This window comes from Saccoglossus kowalevskii, chromosome 1, assembly GCF_978046115.1.
Source record: "Saccoglossus kowalevskii chromosome 1, keSacKowa6.1, whole genome shotgun sequence".
NCBI classification, from domain to species: domain Eukaryota; kingdom Metazoa; phylum Hemichordata; class Enteropneusta; family Harrimaniidae; genus Saccoglossus; species Saccoglossus kowalevskii.
The window spans coordinates 48,879,471-48,898,129 of record NC_140641.1 but is presented as its reverse complement, the minus strand read 5'-3'; the positions used below and the strand labels follow the sequence as shown (position 1 = coordinate 48,898,129).

General features: G+C 35.5%; 1 protein-coding gene across 2 annotated transcripts in view; it reads right to left on the bottom strand.

Moving 5' to 3' along the window:
• The window catches only part of LOC102805324 (DENN domain-containing protein 2B-like), a 124,558-nt gene that overhangs the window by 9,429 nt on the left and 96,470 nt on the right, over positions 1 to 18,659 (bottom strand). For both annotated transcript variants that reach the window (XM_085502740.1, XM_085502743.1), the window contains exons 11-13: positions 15,744 to 15,888; positions 9,683 to 9,925; positions 1,501 to 1,596 (exon numbers count right to left, since the gene is read on the bottom strand). In XM_085502740.1, the coding sequence (XP_085358866.1) occupies positions 1,501 to 1,596; positions 9,683 to 9,925; positions 15,744 to 15,888 (484 nt within the window). The remainder of the gene's footprint in view (positions 1 to 1,500; positions 1,597 to 9,682; positions 9,926 to 15,743; positions 15,889 to 18,659) is intronic.

Here is an 18,659-nt window from a genome sequence, read left to right as displayed (position 1 = left end):
TTTCCGTGCTTGCCCCAGGTGTGAGCTTCCACATCGAGCTTGCAGCCAGAGCATGTTGAGCACCGCTTACTTCTTGGCATAGCGAGAAAGTAAATTGAAAATAACCCGAACAGAAATGACTGGGCACGTACAGCGTGCGATGTAAACAGTGCATGTAAACAGAACGAAGCGAATTGGCTACAAGAATCATGCGCAGTGGAGAAATTAAACAAACAAACGAAGCTATGCAAATGAAAAGTATGCAAATGAATAATTAACAATTTTGAACTGCCTACAAAATACAACAATCGGGATAGGTTTTGGGTGACTGTGGTGCCTGTGGCTTCACTTCTTAGACAAATATCTAACTTAAACAAATAGTTTACTAAGTAATTGGAATGAGAGGGCTAGTTGAGACAGCATTTCTATTATCATACATCAATCTAGATGTGCTAACTCCCAAGAGAAAGTCCAGTAACAAGTCACTGTGTGTGTGTGAGTTTGTCACCCTCTGTTCGGCAATGATAAGACCCAGTCTGTGATAACTTGGACTGTCAGGAGCATAAAGATAGCCTGTACATGTGTAAGTGGAACAGCTGGGCTATTAGTACTGACCAGAGGATGATTGTCTGCCCTTGACTCGGCCAAAACAGTGCTATCAGCATCATTAGAGCCAACTTCCTGAGTGTCACTATTATCAGCTGAAATAGGCGGAACAAGTATACATCGATGTCCCAGCTGATTGACATGTATGAAGTGCTGTCTGGCAAGGGGGACATCAATAAACGGTTCTGGCCAAAGATTGAACAGTTTCATGGCATTCTGATGGGAGATCTGCCACTCCGTGCTCAGAAATTTGGTCCACGATAGTGCATCAGATATGGTGTTATTGATCCTTAAGGTGATGTTGTACATTGTATATCACTGTTCAGAAGTTGTTAAGGTTGTTCACTGTTGTAACATTGTTGTATCTCACTACTAGTAGTTCCTATCTGCCCTTAAAGGCCAAGAGGTCTAACTGAACTGCCTTTAACTTATTCCAGCTGATCTGTTTAGCTATCTGAACAGTGTTCAAGAGACTCAAACTAGTGCGGACTGGAAGGTCTAGGTACTGAGCTCTCTTGGAGTGTCTGTACATGATTGTGGACCAAATGGTCCAGCAGAAAGCGCTGTATTGTTCTGATGTGCAATATGGCATGAGGAACCAGAACACTAACACTGATAACGTCTTGCTAACCACCTTCATTAGTTTCCGAAGTGTGGTCATTGATTATGTTCCCGAAAGATTCACCAGAAAAAATCAATAAAGCATTCAAAGCAATTGAGCTTGTAGTTTTCAAGAAGAAGTCAGAAGTAGCATGTTTTACCAAAAATATTTGCCAAATATAGGTAATTGAGGACATCACAAAATGAACAAATCTGACAGAGGTCAGGTACCTACATACCAAGTATCAAAGAAATTGCGCTGGTAGTTTTCAAGAAGAAGTTGATTGACGTGATAGGGGCAGTTTAGAGACTTACCAAATGCTCTGACACGATTACCCAATTTAGCTAAACCAGTAGGCTGCATTATAGCAGTCACTTCAGCATACTCTTCAACACGCTTGTCAAATGTTCCTAATAAGAATAACAAGTTCTATCATTGGAAAATACTACACAGGTTTTAACACAATGCTTAGTCAGCTTAGAAATTGTGTATTTTCATGTACAATAGATGATTAGTGGACAGATCTTGCAGTTATAACTTGACCACAACCCTTGTACAATAGACAGTATAATGATAACATTGGCATGTAATTACATTGGTTGTCTATAAAACGCAGAAGCGGAAAACTAATATAAAATTCAATTTAAAGAAATATGTGTCTTGGCATTAGGTTTGGACCTTGAATAATACCATATTTAAGTTGAATTTTATTAAATTTAATTGATGCTGGATGCAAATGACAGTTTCTTTAATTATTAATAAGAATTAGAGGCTATATCACTTCAGAGTACTCCTCCACTAAATTAGTTTGATCACAACTGAATACACAAAGTGAGTGAATGGGACACTGATACTTACAACTGATACTTCTAACTGACACTTAGGCCAGACCAAAACAAATTCTTAAATAAAATAACAACAAATAAATCTAATATTATAAAGGGTTATAAAAAAAAAAAAAAAATGATTAAAAAAAAAAAAAAAAAAAAATGGAGCCCCATACCTACATCGGATTTTAATCAGATTGGATAACACTCAGATGTATTTTCGGACTTTGTTGTCAGTGATCAGCTGGCATATTGATGCCATGTAGCTAAGAAATACATTGGGATACATGCTGTGTATTCTGAAACTTTGATTTTGAGAAACTTTTGTGACTATTCGATATGTGCATATTTGCAGTGCATATTTCCAACAACCTGTCAAGTGAGAATTCTGTATTAATGTATTCTTCCGTATTTTTACTTTTCGATCCCAATATGGCGTCATTCTATGCAGGAATTGCCATTGATGATGTCGCAAGTGAATAAAGAACTTTCCACTACCTCCAGAGCATTGAAGCCCCGTCTCAGTTATTTATTTATTTTATGTGATCGCAGAAGTCTACAAAAAACAACAACACACAACGCAGTCATGTCCCGAAATCTGCGTCACACTTGTATTCATAATCTGGGGCCTTATTTGGAACACCATAACTGTGCATTATGCTCTATTTAACCATGGCTTAACCATGGCTTGCATAAATTAGTCTCCCAACCAGTCTCCCAACCAATCACAATGATGCATTGATGGCAGTGATACACTGGTATAATATAATTGAGTATACATATGTACATTTAGTCCACAGCCTCATAACTTAGTGTGTTGACAACAAGCTGATGATTGTTGCACAATAGTCTAACTACACGAAACTGTTTTTTAAGGTATAGATGCAGGTGCGTGGGCACTCGGAGTGATTTTTTTTTTTTTTTTTTTTTTGCTTTGCTTACCCAGACAGTCTTAGCTAGATAGTGTTGAAATTTTGGAACATTGTCAATGCAGGAACATGCCCAAAATGGATTTTAAAATATAGGGAATTGAGGCACGCGTATGTGATTAAAAGTCCCGAAAGTTTGTTCACGTTGCTCTTTGATTGACAAGTCACAGTTTATGTTATATGCAAATGAGTTGCTGGCCTCAGTTACGGTGCAGTACGATGATGTGCGACGTCCTGTCCTCGACCCTACTTAACTTACCTCAAGCGCTATCAATTAGTCTCGCAAATTACAAAAAAAAAGACAAGACGTAGACGCTTCTAGCATGCAAGTGGAATACAAAAAAACATACAGTTGTAAATGATAAGTAAACTTTTTCACCCTTATCTCGCAACATGGCGACAACTTCTAGCCTGGCAGCTTCCAGTGGAGTACTGTTAAATATTTTTTTTTCACGCATTTTTTTCTCTGAAGGCATTATAAAACTGATTAATTATACATTTATTGTTTCGCTGTAACGATCACCGTGTTGATAGCATTGCAATGTAGTGGATAAACATCATTCAGACCATTGCTGTGCTGTCATCAATAACTAACTTTTCAGTGGGAAAATACACAAACGTAAAATGCTTGGTTAATTAAAAATACCCCAAAAATTACAGAAACATCGGCAACGAGATGCTGTTTTTAAACACCGCGGAAAAATCACGCACTCTGCGATGCCATCTTGGTTACCTTAATCGGAAACCCCCATGTCAGCTAGCATGTATCTGTAGTGATGTCGCAAAGTACGTTGTACAGCTGTGCTCGGCGACCTCTGGTACTATGGCACTCTATGAATGAGGTATTTCCAGAGGTCAGGGTTCGTTTTAATTTTTATTGACCCGTCTCGTCTGCTCGTATTTGAATGAAACCTGTTTCAATTTACAATAGTCCCATTTCGACATTTTCTCACTAGCGTTTGAGCGATTGAGTACAAAAACTGTGAATAGCCATTGTGTAGCAAAATATTATGGCCCATTTCAACCTAGCCGTCTAACTTCACACGATCCATTTCACCGGAGATCGTGCAAAACTGCGTCATACAGAGTATTTTTTTAAAAGTTTGAGGAAAGTTAAATTTATACTCAACCCACCCAATGGCGATCGCTATGTTTATATAACTGTATGAATATCTCATTGACTTTACGTAATCCATTGTGCCCCTCCCTAAGTGGAAAGATAACACAATGCCATGCCAGTTTTCACGCAAGGTTTTGACTCCGCAAACGATTTTACGTCTGTTTCTCTCGTATTGTAAATATTTTTATTTTATTTTTTCATCTGACGATTGAACATCAGCAAGCGTCGGTGTATGATGGATTTTGGCATGTTGTCGACGATTAACGTCACTTTCATAAAACGGCCATTATCTCCGTTCGTGTTTTCTGGTTGGTCAGAGAGATTGAAAATTAATTATCTCCCACAGTTTTTGTCAGTTTGTCTTGACATTTTCATACTATTTTGACAACGTCTCTACGAACAAAAGGACGTCTGGGCTTATTTTTAAAGCTTTGCATTCTCGGACAATGACATTCGAAGTGTGAAATACTGACCGAGATTGAATATACGGCACACTTCCTGCTTGACAACTTTTTAATATGGAAACAAAACATACTACATAAACGCCTAGACGCCCCTTTGTTGATAAACAACTGATACACGTTGTGTGAAAGTTTCACTCAAAATAATCAAGAATTGTGCGAGCTATTTAGATTTGAACTTCTATGGTAAACTGAAAAACACAAGTGGAGATAGTGGCTAATTTGCATAACCATTCACTCAGTAAGAAGTTTGCTAATGCTCATAATTAAAATGGCTGTAACAGTTCCAAATTTAAACCTATTATCGTTTTGTAAAAAGTTAAAAATAGTGCATAATATGGAGATCCCGTCATTACTTTTTTTCACCATGTTTCTTTTAGATTATTTATGTACAGCCTTGCTAAATCTTGCTTTAAGCATATAAAAGGGAGAATGTTTGTACCTGTTTTCTATATTTTAAAATCATTTTTTGAATATGTTCCACTATTCATAATGCTGTGAAATGTTAACAGTCTATAGCCACGACTGTTTGGATAATAAAAAGCAAAATAAAAGAAAATTCACTCCCAAGTGCCCACGAACTTGCATCTATGCCTTAAGGGTTTTTATGTAGTTATTATCCAATAGGTTGTCTTTTATTATACTCCTTGAATTTTTGCACAGAGTTGAGCAAATGTTCAATAGCCAACATCAGTTTCTCATTTCTAGATGAATAATTTGATGGAGTATCCAATACTTTTACAATGTCTTGGCTAATTTGTTCTAAACGTTATGCACAAATAGGTTTTTTATGCTTTTGAATTTTCCACTGATTGTATCCATGAAATTGGATGAATGCATCAGGAATAGGACAAGAGCAGTTTTGAAACTTTTCATGGTGACTATCAATATACCACAGGCAATCACGAACTGTAGCAAATGTTGTTTGTTGTCCAACCTGCTTCCATGCATTCAAATAAATCAATACATACATTATACATAGACTGGCAAAGTTGGGACTTTATTTTTGTTTTACAAAAAAATATATAATTAATTGTCAATTTAGCACTTTTTACGTTATCGCTAAAACTAGTGTGACTGCGAAAGAAATCCTGACTGGACGCATTCGCAGGCAACCTTCTGTGTTGGAGTGAAAACGGGAGCGGAATCACCCCGGTGATTATGCTAACTTAAGGTGGTTGACTAGCATTGACAATGAATCAGAGTGCAGCTGATACGTCACATCTTATCTATGTCACTGTACTTCCCCGAGTATGAGCCCCTCCCCGAATATAAGCCCACCCCTCTGTTTTTAGACATTTAACAAGTTGAGGGCATACCCGAATATAGGCCCAGGGGTTTTTACCGGGCGTCAACAATATTTATTAAAAATATGCAAGTAAAAAGTGTATTTCATTGCATAATAATCGTGATTGGTACGGTAGTTTACAAGGAAACTCGCATTAATTTCAGAGTGCATGGCCGGCGAACGTACAGAATATGGTTCACACTTTTTCTATTCTGTTATTTGCTCACGATGAATCCCGATGTTGCAATACTGAAGTAATTCATATTCCTTTTGAGTAATGGTTTTAGAAATGCCAAAAATGGTCATTGAACATCGTTTTACTTTTCCGAATAATTGTGTCCATTGAGACCTTCGAGAATGGGATGTGAACGAACAAACTATTCTTCGACCGTGAAAAGTTTAAATACTTCCTCCACCCTCAGTTTACTTTTAGAAAATTGCAAATCAACAGCTTTAGGGAAAAATTTGTTTTTCTCATTTTAACATCTGGGTAATATTATCGTCTGACATTCCAAATATATATGTCCAGGGTCTGTGCTCACATTTGGGTAGGCGATGTGCAGTAACACACTTCATATTAAATTCAACACAAACCAAAACTCCTGTATCTGGTTTCACAGTAACATTGTTCTGTATATTACGAATATCAGATATTACTATTTTTTCTATGGAATCTTCATTTATTTCAGAACATGATTGTCATTTTGAATGCATTGTTTAAACAAGTCAGTAAATGTCTGATCCAAATTCACAGAGATCATCGTTTTTGGCATTAAAACATTTCCACCCTCACTGCGTGCACAGACTATAACGTTTATACTCATCTTGTAAGTTCTTTATTCAACGTATTAACCAACACCCAGAAAACAAAATTGATTAAGCAAAGCAGATAAAAGATAGCAGTCAACGTTACTGTCATGAATAGAGCAGCCGACCGACCGTATGAATGCGTTTTGGGGACGCACATACAACTCTCGGCCTGAAGTATCGCACTTTGCGAGAGTCTGTAACAGCGCCACCAACGGTCAAGTGAGTTTTTAATGCAAATTAAAAAAAAAATCCAAAATGCGATATGATAGGTGCGTGCGAGTCCAATGAACAAGTAATTTTTTTGGTCTGGCCTAACAACTGATTCTTATAACTGATACTTACAACTGATATTTATAACTGATACAACTGATACTTACAACTGATACTTACAACTGACACTTACAACTGACACTTACAACTGACACTTAAACTGACACTTACAACTGATACTTACAACTGATACACTGATACTTACAACTGATACACTGATACTTACAACTGATACTTACAACTAATACACTGATACTTACAACTGATACTTACAACTGGTACTTACAACTGATACTTACAACTGATACTTGTTACTGACTTACAACTGATACTTACAATTGATATTTACAAGTGATACTTACAAGTAATACTTACAACTGATACACTAATACTTGTTACTGATACTTGTTACTGATACTTATTACTGATACTTACAACTGATACTTACAATTGATATTTACAAGTGATACTTACAAGTAATACAACTGATACACTAATACTTGTTACTGATACTTATTACTGATACTTATTACTGATACTTATTACTGATACTTATTATTGATACTTACAATTGATATTTACAAGTGATACTTACAAGTAATACTTACAACTGATACACTAATACTTGTTACTGATACTTATTACTGATACTTATTACTGATACTTATTACTGATACTTATTATTGATACTTACAATTGATATTTACAAGTGATACTTACAAGTAATACTTACAACTGATACACTAATACTTGTTACTGATACTTATTACTGATACTTATTACTGATACTTATTACTGATACTTACAATTGATACTTACAATTGATATTTACAAGTGATACTCACAATTGATACTTACAATACAACTAATATACTTACAACTACAACTGATACTCACAACTGATATTTATAACTGATACTTACAATACATCTGATATACTTATGATACCAGGGTAATTTTACTGTTTCTTTAATTCTATGTAGTTTTCTTTATATACCTTGTTATTATGTCATGGAAAAGTTTTGGCCACATGATTGACGCCCATTGAGACGTGCTGCAGTGATTGGTGTGTCCTAGGATGTCACGCCATTCCGGGCGCAAGGGGAAGGTGCTGAACACAGGCAGAAAATGGCAGGAGCTGAAAGCGGGATTCCTTTGGAACCGTGAACGCGAACGTGTTTCGAGAGCATCAAGTCGGCATACATGCACTTAGCACACTCGTTAGAGGCACTCATTCGATTTCCTGCAGATCAGAAAAACGACCCAGAAGATACCAAGAACACTTTGCAGATTGTATTGCAGCCAGACTTGCGAGGCAGAGGCGATGAGGTACTGAACATGTTTGCGACATTCGGCAGTTTGGTGTGACGATTGCCGAAGATTAAACTTGGACAGATCTGAGTGGACTTTTTGTGGGATTGACATTGCCGTATGTTTTCTGTGAAGCACATATTTTGTAATGTTCAGAAACTGTTATTGCTACGTCATCCTTATATTGAATGAATTATTTGTTTAATACTTACATTTGTATTTTATTTATTTTTGTTTGACAAGTTAGTTGTTCGTTCCCCCAGGCGGTATAAATGCCTGTATGCTCCTCACCACTTAAAATTAGCTAGCCTGAGATTCGAATACGATTATTTTTATGAAATTGGGAGATTCGCACCGGAGCTCAAGTCCGGTTATCCACGTCCTCCATTGTGCGTAAAACGAAATATCTCGCGGTGGACTTGGTGCGAGAAATACCAGAGTTTCACTTACAACTACAACTGATACTTACAACTAATATTTATAACTGATATGTACAACTACAACTGATACTTACAACTACAACTGATACTTATGATAATTATAACTGATATTTACAACTACAACTGATACTTAAAACTGATACTTACACAACTACAACTGATACTTACAACTACAACTTATTACTGATACTTACAACTGATATTTATAACTGATACACTGATACTTACAACTGATACTTACAACGGATACTTACAACTGATACTTACAACTGATACTTACACAACTACAACTGATACTTACAACTACAACTTATTACTGATACAACTGATACTTACAAATGATACTTACAACTGATACTTACAACTACAACTTATTACTGATACAAATGATACTTACAAATGATACTTACAACTGATACTTACAACTGATACTTACAACTGATACACTGATACATACAACTGATATTTACAACTGATACACTGATATTTACAAGTGATATTTACAACTGATACTTATTACTTATACTTATAACTGATAACTGATACCTACAATACAACTGACATACTTACAACTACAACTGATATTTACAAGTGATACTTACAACTACAACTGATACTTACAACTGATACTTACAACTGATATACTTACCACTACAACTGATATTTATAACTGATACACTGATACTTACAACTGATATTTATAACTGATATTTACAACTGATACTTATTATACTTATAACTGATAACTGATACAATAAAACTGATATACTTACAACTGATATTTACAAGTGATACTTACAACAGATACTTATACTTACAACTGATACTTACAATATAAGTGATATACTTACAACTACAACTGATACCTATAACTGGTGCAAAGTAAGCAGTACAATGCAAGATACAAATATATGGTGTATATGCACATCTATCACTAATTGAGCATATGCACAACTGCTACATTGGTACAAAGTGAGAAAGAACTACCATGTAAAGACTAATTTACATACATCCAATAAGACATTGTTATTCAAACATACCTTGAATAGACTTCATTTTAGCCATCTCTTTTTCATGGATCAAAACAGAAAACATCTGAGATTCCATAAAAACTTCAAGGAATTTCCGAATACTCTTAGAAGGTACTTCTTTGACAAATGCTTCCTTTTGGAAATGTACACTACCATTTGGGAATATCTTCATGTAGATTTTATAATGGCCAACTGTTTCTACAAAATATCTCATAAATGCCTCAGAAACCATCTGATCTTGGACTGTGTTATCTATAAACATGAATAAATATAATATAATATGAATGACCATATAAAGTGAATGTGTATGATATATTGCTAATATCAAATTACTTGTACACAAGAAAGCATGAAATATAATACACAATACATTCATCCATCCATCCACTACCAATCTACAAAGGTATGAACATTGGCAATACACATATATCTGTGATTTAAACAAGCCATTGAGAATGACAAAGCCCTCACTGTTCTTGAACATTAATATATACAAATGAAATGCCAGCATTATATAGCTTCTTTTTGATAGGTACATGTACAAGTACTACACTGAAATAATGCCTTAGAATGCCAAACAATTAACATACATGTATGTGAGTTTCTAATGTCTATGTTGGCAAAATGTAAAACATTTATCACAATTCCGAAAATATAGTGTATTGTGGGATAGCTATGTCAGATTGCAGGAGCAGATAAGCTGAGTTGTGTTGTGTTTAATTCTGTCATCCCACTACGATTTGGAAATGTAACCCTAACCCTATGACTGCCAGTCAACCATCTTGTATTGTATTGTGATACAAATCAACTGTTGTTGATATACGAGAGCACAATTGTCTGTGATATTCGCCAAATAAAATGGCAGCCATATTGCATAGAATATTAACTGAGAAATTAGCAGCCTGTCGGCTGAGATAGCTCCGCTGTTATCAATGCACATTTTAATTAAAGAACTGAAGATATCATCAGAAAATGAACAATATATATATATATATAAAGCAACGGGACAAATCTGAAAGATGTCCACATGTAGTATCTGTGTAGTATATATAATATCAAAGCAATTAGACTTGTAGTTTTTAACAAGAAGTCGAAAATATCACTTTTTACCAAAAATTACAAAAATATTCACCAAAATTAGAGAATTGAAGATATCAAGAAATGAACAAAGCTGAGAGAGGTCTACATGTAGTACATATTATAAGTAAAAAACAATCAGACTTGCGGTTTTTAACAAGAAGTCGAAAATATCACTTTTTACCAAAAATGACAAAAGTATTCACAAAAAATAGAGAATTTGAGATTTTGACATGAAATAAACAAATCTGAGAAAGAACCATTCAAGGTACTTGCATATCAAATTTGAAATTATTCTGCCTTGCGCTTTCGAAGAAGAAGTTGAAATTGGAAAGTTGACGACGGGTTACGGGCGACGACGAACAATCAGTAATATGATAAGCTTCACTCGACAAAGTCGACAGCGGAGCTAAAAAACAAGTAATAAAAAACAACAAAACAAAAAGTAGAGAATTGCCATGTTCACACAGCAGCATTGTATCAGAGTTGAACTACTGCTCCTCCCACCGATTAACAGGAGATTATTTCCAATGCATTCACATGGTCAGGGCTGAACTAGAGCCGAGATCTGCCAGAGTTTGATTCAGTTCGATCAAAGCTGAACAGAACAGTGCCCTCAAATAATTAGTATGAGAAAAAAAATGGCTGAAAACGATTTTGGTGTTGTACTTGTGTTGTTTCTTTACATGGCATGATGCTGTTGAGCTGGGAGAAAAGAAACAGTCACAATTCTGAGCATGGAGGTAGAAAAGACAATGGACTGGTGTTATGATTTATGTATTAGTATCTCAAATAAACAGGAATAAACACAACAGCTAAAATGTGTTACAGCCTATTCGCTTAAGTTATTGTCATGCCAAATTACTATTAACATGGCAGCTAAAATGTGTCACAGCCTATTCGCTTAAGTTATTGTCATACAAAATTACCATTTTGTTGTGATATATAAACTACTACGAACAATTTAAACCTACTAAGATTTTTATCTTTGGTGTCTTTAAAAAATTTCTTTAATTTCCATTGAATCTGTTCAGTCGTTCTTTCAAATTTCGTATGCTATTTTACCGTTGAGCTATCAATCTAAAGCAGTATTTCTTTACTCTGCCAAATAGATATTAGGGCGCATACCTCTTCGTCAAGCTGGAAATTGCGTGAAATTACAAACGATTTTGTCTCCGCCATAATTGAAATGAGAGATTGCTTGTAGAAGACGATTGAGGGCATGATTTGGGCTCCAATAATTGAGCCCTGATGCGTGTACATGGTCAGGTCCATGTCAAGGCTCAACCTTATTGGAGTTCAACTCTGAGGGTTTACTGGAGCCGAACTTGGCTTAAGCCGAACGTTATACACAGGATTTTTTTTGCTGGCTCGAGCCATAGAGCCTCGATAAAATGCTGTTGTGTCGTAGCAAATATAATGAAACAAGTCATTGTCAATGACACGTCCCCGTTCCGTTCATATTTGAGTGACATATACATTCAAAGCAGATCATGACCGAAATGCACCTGCATATGTACAACACATTGTGCTAAATCTGAACAAAATCCATCCATGCATGACTGAGATCCGGTTCTGGAATTGTGAAAATACGTGATTTTGATGCATTTTCGGCCTTAAAATGGCCATCATTCCACTATTGTTAAGCAGATCATGAAACAAATGCACATATCTATTTGTGACATGATGTACCATGTGTGTGTGAAGTTTGAACTTGATCAATCCAGACATGTCTCGGATACGGATCCAGAACTGAATTCTTTAAAACAAAATGGCCGCCAGTCGGCCATTTCGAACTTGATCCGAAAAAAAAATGACGTGCATCAAGGTCCTATTATGTTTAATGTATGTACCAAATTCGAATGAAATCCGTCCATGCATAACTGAGATCCGGGTCCGGAATGGTGAAAATGTGCGATTTCAATGCATTTTCGGCCTTAAAATGGCCGCTATTCGGCTATCGTTAATCAGATCATGAAAAAAATGCATGTGCATATGTCCCATATAATGTGTGATGTATGAGTGAAGTTTGAACTTAATCAGTCCATGCATGTTCGAGATACAGGTGATCACGGACGGACGGACGCACGCACGGACGCACACAGGGCAAAACATAAGTCCCCGTTTTCGGACTGCGTCCGAACGGGGACTAAAAATAAATTGGATTGTTTTCCATATTTGTGTTGGTGAATATTTGGTTTACTAATGATGTACATGACCTTATCTTGAAGTAGCTGACTTTATTGTTTTCAGTTTTTCTTTTTTGGTTTTGAAACAGTTCTCACATCTGTATTTATCTAAAATTTGTTTTTCTTTATTTTTTGCTAAATGTAGGGGTGATAACTGCTGATAATTTTCTTTTTCCTGTGTAGAGATCACATTGTTAACAGAAAATGTTCTTCATCCTCTATGGCATTCTTCTCACAAAATAAAAAAATTTTGTCAGATATATCTGTGTTGTTATATCTCCCGGTCTCTTTTTGTAGTCTGTGAGCACTTATCCTTAATTTTATCATTGATGACCTGTGATGGGTATTTTTGACTATGTGTAAGTACCCAGTACTTTCCAAAGCCAAAGTTAGTTTCCAGTTCTCTGTAAGTGAGCAATTTTTCTTCATGCTATGTTTTAAACTGGAGACTCGGTTGTAGATGTCAGAGTTGTCTAGTTCTAAGCCGAGACTGTATGCTTCATATACCAAAGAATTTCCAGGCATTTTGTTTATTTTAGTAGACCAGTATTGGATCATTTGTTTTATACCTACTGTAATTAATGGGTACTTTGAGTCGGTACATGCAGTATTTTATGTGTAATTGTTTCATTGGTGACATTATATAGATATACAGCTTTTGATGTTTAATTATTTTATCAGACCATATTTCTGCACAGTATAAAAGTATTGGTTTGATCATGGTATCAAACATTTTAAGGTATTTTTTTTACATATATGTATCTGAGAATAATAACTGTCTCATTTTGAAGCATGCTTTCTTAGCTCTATTTTTATAATCTTCTTGTGCCAAGTCAAATTTACCATTTGTTTTCAATTTAATTCCAAGATAAGTGTAGGTTGACACTCTTTCTAATTCAACACCATCTATGTGAAAATCTAAATTTAATGAGTTTGCCACTTATGCTGATGGTTTTTGATTTATTTATACTAATGCTTAATTTCTTTTTTTGCAGTAAATTTCAACTGTTTAATGGATTCTGCAAACCTGAATTGTTTTCAGATAAAAGAAATAGGTCATCTGCGTACAGTAAACATGGTAGTTACCGGTACTGTTATACCAATCTTTGTACATTTGTACATTAGTCCAGGGTGCTGAACCAAGTCAATAAAACATGCAAAAATGTATTTCTTGTTGTTAAGATATTTTGTGAACAGTTAACTGTTTAATGATACCTGTATTTCAGTTCCTCGGATACATGCCACTAGATGAAATGAGATTGAATAATTTTGTAAAGGCTTAATTAAAATATATCTGCCTGTTTTCAGCATTTAATATTCAATTTCATCCATGCCTGGGCTTTTTCCAACTTTCTGTTTATTTATTTCATTTTGTATCTCAAGTTCTGAAATATTTTTTCAAGCATATTTACTGTCTTAGACCTCTATTCTAATAAGTCAATATATGGATTTTGGTTATAGTCTGCTCGAAAGAATTCAGTTCTTTTGATTAGGTGTTCATAGTCTCTTTTAAGATTGTAGCATTGAATTCTTAAATGTTTTTTTGCCAGGATTCCTATTCCCAGATTAGAAGACAATTTTAATACTCATTTGAAAACCATTTGGCTTGTTTAGTTACGATGTTTGATTTAACATGTGAATTGTTTTGTTGAATTATTTTTTTCAGACTGTATACATTTGATATCATTTCACATGCATTGTCAATTGTCTTTTTTATTGAATTCATCAATTAGCTTGCCTTTTTTCTTACTCTGTAAAGTCCAGTTAAAATGTAATTTAGATTTGTTATTCCATAAGTAGATAGTGATTGCTGGTGTCTCAGATCTGTAGTATATTTTGTAGTTTTTATCTGAGTTTGCATTTGTGTTTGAGTGGATAATATATCTGGCAGTGGTCAGAAAAAGATAGACATGAAACTATTTTTTTAACAAAATTATTAATATCTTTACAGTAGCACTGGTCAGCAGCAACTTCTTAAGTTTTGCTTTCTTTGAATAAAGAATGCACCAATCTCACTAGGAATCAAAGGTATATTAATTTGAATTATTGAAACGGAACATACTTCTTCATAAAGTTGAGCTATATCGGCAACTAACTAAAATCAGTTGTGAACATCAATACAACATGCATTTTTGAAATCAGCATCTCTCATAAATGACTAAAAAAAGTTAGTCTGGCAATAATTCCCTTCTTTTTTTATGGAACACAATGTTTTAAACCTAAAAGTCATTCATAAACGCTTGTACAGGATACAGGATATTTTATTTGGAACGTACACAACACAGAGCTTGAGTAAAGTCCAAAAAACAAAACAAAAAGAAATAACTAAAATAATTTCATAATCTGAAAAACAAAATTAGCTAAGTTGGTATAGATAAATTTATCATTACTAGAGAAAATCTGCATAAACAAATCTTCCATACATAAATTTTGTAGATTGGGTGCATAAATATACAATGATTTATTAAAGGAACTTATCCCTGTGCCGAGTAATATCATTATGTTTGCAGTGCATTATATAATGTATTTCATTCACCAAGTCATCGTTGTTACATAAATTACATACTCTATTATCTCTATCAGTACCCTGGTAACGACCTGTCTCAATAGGTATAAAGTGTGCTGAAATGTACAGTATTTAGTTAAAGCTATTCTATGTTTCTTGTTTTTAATTTCATCCAAATAGTTATCTAACTTATTATAACTTATATTTGTATATCATGCATTTTCAGAAACAACAAGTTAGCCTATCAAATTTTCCACCAAGATTACGTTTTCAACTAATCCTCCAGATCTAAACTTACCACAATCATCATCATGTTCTTGAAAGCTGCTATAAACTGTACATAATGTTTTCTCCAATGCTACTTGAACTTTCTTTGGTAAGATTGTGTGCTCATCACCTATGGCTTTGATGAAACAATCACCATCCAAGTCAACGAGCAGTACCTGTAATGACATTATAGCTATTCAACACCTTTAATCTTGTAGTAGATAATTTATTCAATACTTCATTGGGGCCCTAAAGACATTGAGTCGCAGTGACTACACTGGGGTCTTAAACACATGGAATGACAGTGACTTTCACAGGGGTCTTAAGACATGGGATGACCGACTTTTCTTGGAATCTTAAGACGTGGAATGAAAGTAATTTACACTGGGGTTTTAAGACAAGGAATGACAGTGACTTTTGCTGGCTTCCTAAAGATATGGCTCGTCACAGTGACTTTTGCTGGCTTCCTAAAGATATGGCTCGTCACAGTGACTTTTGCTGGCTTCCTAAAGATATGGCTTGTCACAGTGACTTTTGCTGGCTTCCTAAAGATATGGCTCGTCACAGTGACTTTTGCTGGCTTCCTAAAGATATGGCTCGTCACAGTGACTTTTGCTGGCTTCCTAAAGATATGGCTTGTCACAGTGACTTTTGCTGGCTTCCTAAAGATATGGCTCGTCACAGTGACTTTTGCTGGCTTCCTAAAGATATGGCTCGTCACAGTGACTTTTGCTGGCTTCCTAAAGATAAGGCTCGTCACAGTGACTTTTGCTGGCTTCCTAAAGATATGGCTCGTCACAGTGACTTTTGCTGGCTTCCTAAAGATATGGCTCGTCACAGTGACTTTTGCTGGCTTCCTAAAGATATGGCTCGTCACAGTGACTTTTGCTGGCTTCCTAAAGATATGGCTTGTCACAGTGACTTTTGCTGGCTTCCTAAAGATATGGCTCGTCACAGTGACTTTTGCTGGCTTCCTAAAGATATGGCTCGTCACAGTGACTTTTGCTGGCTTCCTAAAGATATGGCTCGTCACAGTGACTTTTGCTGGCTTCCTAAAGATATGGCTCGTCACAGTGACTTTTGCTGGCTTCCTAAAGATATGGCTCGTCACAGTGACTTTTGCTGGCTTCCTAAAGATATGGCTTGTCACAGTGACTTTTGCTGGATTCCTAAAGATATGGCTCGTCACAGTGACTTTTGCTGGCTTCCTAAAGATATGGCTCGTCACAGTGACTTACATGAAATTTTGTCCCCACACATGCAAATAAATATTTATAGATTAATGCTAAGAAACAACACTAAAGACCAAGTCTGGCTGAGAGCAGACGGGGTGTGATCCACGGTCAAGCGTCGTCGCCGAAACTTGGTCTGTGATGTGAGTCGCAGATTTGATTCACATCACGAACAGATTAGCATGGTACTTGATCAAGACCAGTCACCACCCGTACATCATTGTGGATACCATTTTCGCACACAGAGTCGCATGTTTGACTCTATTCACAAAGAATGGCAGCGTGTTAATCGAGTGGTGCCTGCATGCACTGCGATGACAACCCCCACTTAACATTATTATAAAGTGACTTCCCATAATCTAATTTTGTACTGACAACTAAAAACTTCCACTAACCCAATTATTTGTCATACATGTATACTTGCTCAAGAAACTGCATTCATTAATCTGAGTGAACCTTGATGTACATGACTTCTTTGTTAATTAAAGTCTTAGTATATTACCAGGACCTGGGTCAAATCAAAGATCAAATAACTGCATTGTTTTAATTTGCATATTTTTGGGAGGGTGTGTTCATCATTGCCAAAGCACATCTACTCGTGCCAAGGTGTAATAATACCAAGTATGAATAAAATCAACACCATGGTGGTCGAGATAGCAGCAAATAACTGCATTGATCTAATTTGCATATTTTTGGGAGGGTGTGTCCATTATTGCCAAAAGCACATCTACTCATGCCAAGGTGTAATCATACCAAATATGAATAAAATCGACATGGTGGTGGTAGAGATACATTTGTAGCAGCAAATAACTGCATTGATCTAATTTGCATATTTTGGGAGGGCATAGTCATAACTGCCAAAAGCACATCTAATCGTGTCAAGGAGTAATCCTAACAAGTATGAACTAAATTGGCCCAATGGTTGCTAGGCAAATAACTGCATTGATCTAATTTGCCAAAAGCACATCTACTCATGCCAAATGTGTAATCATATCAAATATGAATAAAATCGACACAGTGGTGGTAGAGATAGCAGCAAATAACTGCATTGATCTAATTTGCATATTTTTCGAAAGGCGTGGACATTACTGTCAGAAGCACAGCTACTCGTGTCAAGGTGTAATCCTACCAAATATGAACAAAATCGACTCAATGGTTGCTGAGAACAAATGATCAAAATAACTTGATTTAGCTAAATTGCATATTTTTTGGGTATGATGTGGTCATAATAATAATAATCTAAAAGATGACTTCGATGATAAGAAAGCTACTTTGAAATTGGTTTCTGAGGTTCTACAAAGTTGGTTCTGAGTTCTGAAAAAAATACACTTAAGATCGAATACATTTGGTAAAACTTGTGAATCAGAAATCAAGAATTCATGAATCTGAATCTGAATTTAACAGAATCAATTATTCTGAGCATGCTCAGTTGCTATGTCAGTGTAGTATAGTGAGGTAATTTTGGATGACAATCTTGAACAAGTCATTGAAAATGACACAGTCCCCGTTAAATTTTTGAAAGTTCTCTTTGTGCTCGTCATATTAAAGCGAAAGGGTTGTCGCGAGCATGTCCTTGAAACTTGGATTCCAAGTGGCGTATACAACAGATTGTTTATTTACATCAAAACACGTGTTCCGTGTAATAGTAATATGGCCAAAAATAAAAACAGCCGTTATTCGGCCATCTTTGATCTGATTATGAAACACACTGATAT